At 63.0% G+C, this 2,357-nt stretch overlaps 1 protein-coding gene across 1 annotated transcript; it reads right to left on the reverse strand.

The window, feature by feature from the left end:
• Positions 1–663: 663 nt before the first annotated feature.
• Positions 664–2,155, reverse strand: LOC125524765 (gibberellin 2-beta-dioxygenase 3-like). Its single transcript, XM_048689796.1, has 2 exons — positions 1,216–2,155; positions 664–1,097 (listed from the first exon to the last, which is right to left on the reverse strand). Exons 1-2 carry the CDS (start codon positions 2,131–2,133, stop codon positions 813–815), a joined length of 1,203 nt encoding a protein of 400 aa, XP_048545753.1. The 5' UTR covers positions 2,134–2,155; the 3' UTR covers positions 664–812.
• Positions 2,156–2,357: the final 202 nt, after the last annotated feature.

Here is a 2,357-nt window from a genome sequence, read left to right on the forward strand (position 1 = left end):
GGTAATACTTCCGCTTCAGTACAACCCCCCTAAACATATATCATATCATGTTACTTTCAATTTTCTATCTTTTTAGTATTTCTGTCGTAATATGACATTGTTCAACAATTATTATGTTTAAGTTTATGTACCACACACGCGCATACATATATATGATCTTAGGACATAGGGGCACATAACATCGAGTTCTCCTAGGGTCTCCCAAAACACAGGGCCGGCCCTGGTTAAAGCCGAACAGTGTTACTATGAAAAAAGGACCACGGTGATACGCTACGCCCAATCACGGACGAACAGGCTTGGCCATAAGTGGAAGCAACAAAAGCAAAGCAGACATGAAGCAGAGCACAGCAAAGGACAAGCACAAGAGCAGAGCAGTACTACCATATATAGAAAAGCCATTAGTAACCAGACCACACCTGTTGGAAAGGCTCCGACACACATCAAACTTTCACCGCACGTCAACTGTTAGCGGCCAGTGAGCCGGCCAATGCAAGCTCGGTTCATGGATCCACCCCTAGTGCTACTACTACTGTACATTTGACCACACAGATCGGCGGGATCGAGGTTCGCCCCAGCGCCGCGCCCAGCGGCACCGGCCACCGCGGCATCGGCATGCAGCATGGCAGGACGCCCACGCCCCCGGTCCAAGCTTAGGTACGTAGCTTTACATCCGGCCAGGTCACCCATGGGCCACGGCGTACGGAGGCCGGCATGGCCGGAGCAATCAGCAGCTCCCGTCGTGTACGTGCGTCGACACGTACGAAAGCTCCCAAGGAAGTATGTCGCGGCGATGTATGCCGTACGTTGGCCGGCTAGGACCGGTGGCGGTCGGCGTGTGGCGTGGCGACAGGTGGCGCCTCGAAGGGGGCCAGCCGGTTGTCGCCGAGGCGAGAGCGGTAGGCCGCCTTCTTGTACTCTCCCCATGTGAAGTCCCTGTAGAGGGGCAAGCTCTGCGTCCCCGCCAGCAGCTGCGGCAGCGGTGCAATCCTCTGCGCCAGCGGTGGCCCGCCGAAGTAGATCATCGACATGCGCGACTTGAGCCCGTTGCCGGCCACCACCCGGTGCCGCACGCTCCTCAGCCTCCCGTTCGTCAGAACCTGCACCGACCCCGACCGATTGGTTAATCATTGTTCCTGTCGCCGCCGTACGCCGGTCGTCGTCGGTCCGTCCGTCCGCCGGTGCATGGGATGGGCCTGAGGGAAGGAATGTGTGTACCTGGAGGGAGTCGCCGACGTTGACGAAGAAGGCGTCGCGGTTGGGCGGGACGGACACCCAGCGCCCGTCGTGGAGGGCGACCTGGAGCCCGGGCGTGCCGTTGGAGTGCAGGATGGACACCAGCTGCGGGTCCGTGTGCTCGCCGAACCCGGTCACGCTGCAGTTGGGCGGGAGCCCCTGCAGCAGCGGGCACGGCGGGTAGTGATTCACCCGGAACACCTGGTCGCTCGCCGCGTCGCCCGTCACCATGTCCGCCAGCGCGCCCCGCGGCGACACGCCCAGCCCCTCCGCCACCATCTCCAGCACCGTCCTCGCCAGCCCGCGCATGGCGCCCACGTAGTCGTTGATCGCGTCCCTCAGCGCCGACGTCGGCGCCGGGGAGGCCTTGGAGAGCGCGTCGCGCTCGATGGCGAGGAGGAGGTACTCGACCCACCCCATGTCGCCATTGCGCCCGATGCGCTTGCTCCCGTACCCGAACGGGTCGGCGGGGCCCGACGCGTCCTTGTCCGCCTGCGACGACGCGAAGAACCGGACGGCCTCCGCCTCCAGCCGGTCCACCACGCCCGCCGGCACGCCGTGGTTCACGACGCTGAAGAACCCGTAGCGCTCACACGCGCGCACCACGTCCGCCGCGGCGCCGGGGCCGGACAGGTCCACGGCCGGGGCGCCCGAGAAGCTCTCCCACGCCTCCGGCGTCCTCAGCAGCGCGATCTGCTCCAGCGCCGCCGGCTTCGCGAGGACCACCATTGCCAAGAAACAGAGCAGAGCTGGGCCAAGCAAATAAGCAGGGCAAGCGATCGATCCCCGAACCAGGCAGGGCCGACAAGCTACTACTATCGCAACAGTGGCGCACTGGTGATGAGAACTCGAGCTGTGGTGGCGCACGAGTGGGAGATGGGGAGTGAGGAGGGCGTTCATGGCGCGCGCGTATATATAGTGGTGGCGGGGGGGGAGGAGGTCGCCGATGGCAGTGGCGGTTGCCAGTGGGCGCGCGGGGGGCCGAAGAGGCGGCGACGTACGCACGCGGCGGGAATGCGGGTAGAGAAACGAATGGGAGGGAATGGACAACGTTGGTAGGAGCTGTTCACCCCGTGTCGTGTGGGTGCACGCATCGGTCGACTGACCTGTCTCGACTGCCTTTT

Source organism: Triticum urartu, chromosome 1 (genome assembly GCF_003073215.2).
Source record: "Triticum urartu cultivar G1812 chromosome 1, Tu2.1, whole genome shotgun sequence".
NCBI lineage: Eukaryota > Viridiplantae > Streptophyta > Magnoliopsida > Poales > Poaceae > Triticum > Triticum urartu.

Excerpts from the sequence above, each read along its gene's own strand:
- LOC125524765 (XM_048689796.1), bottom strand. The coding sequence starts at position 2,133 with ATGAACGCCCTCCTCACTCCCCATCTCCCACTCGTGCGCCACCACAGC. Across the intron at positions 1,098-1,215 it reads ACGTCGGCGACTCCCTCCAG|GTTCTGACGAACGGGAGGCT; the intron begins GTACACACATTC and ends GGGTCGGTGCAG.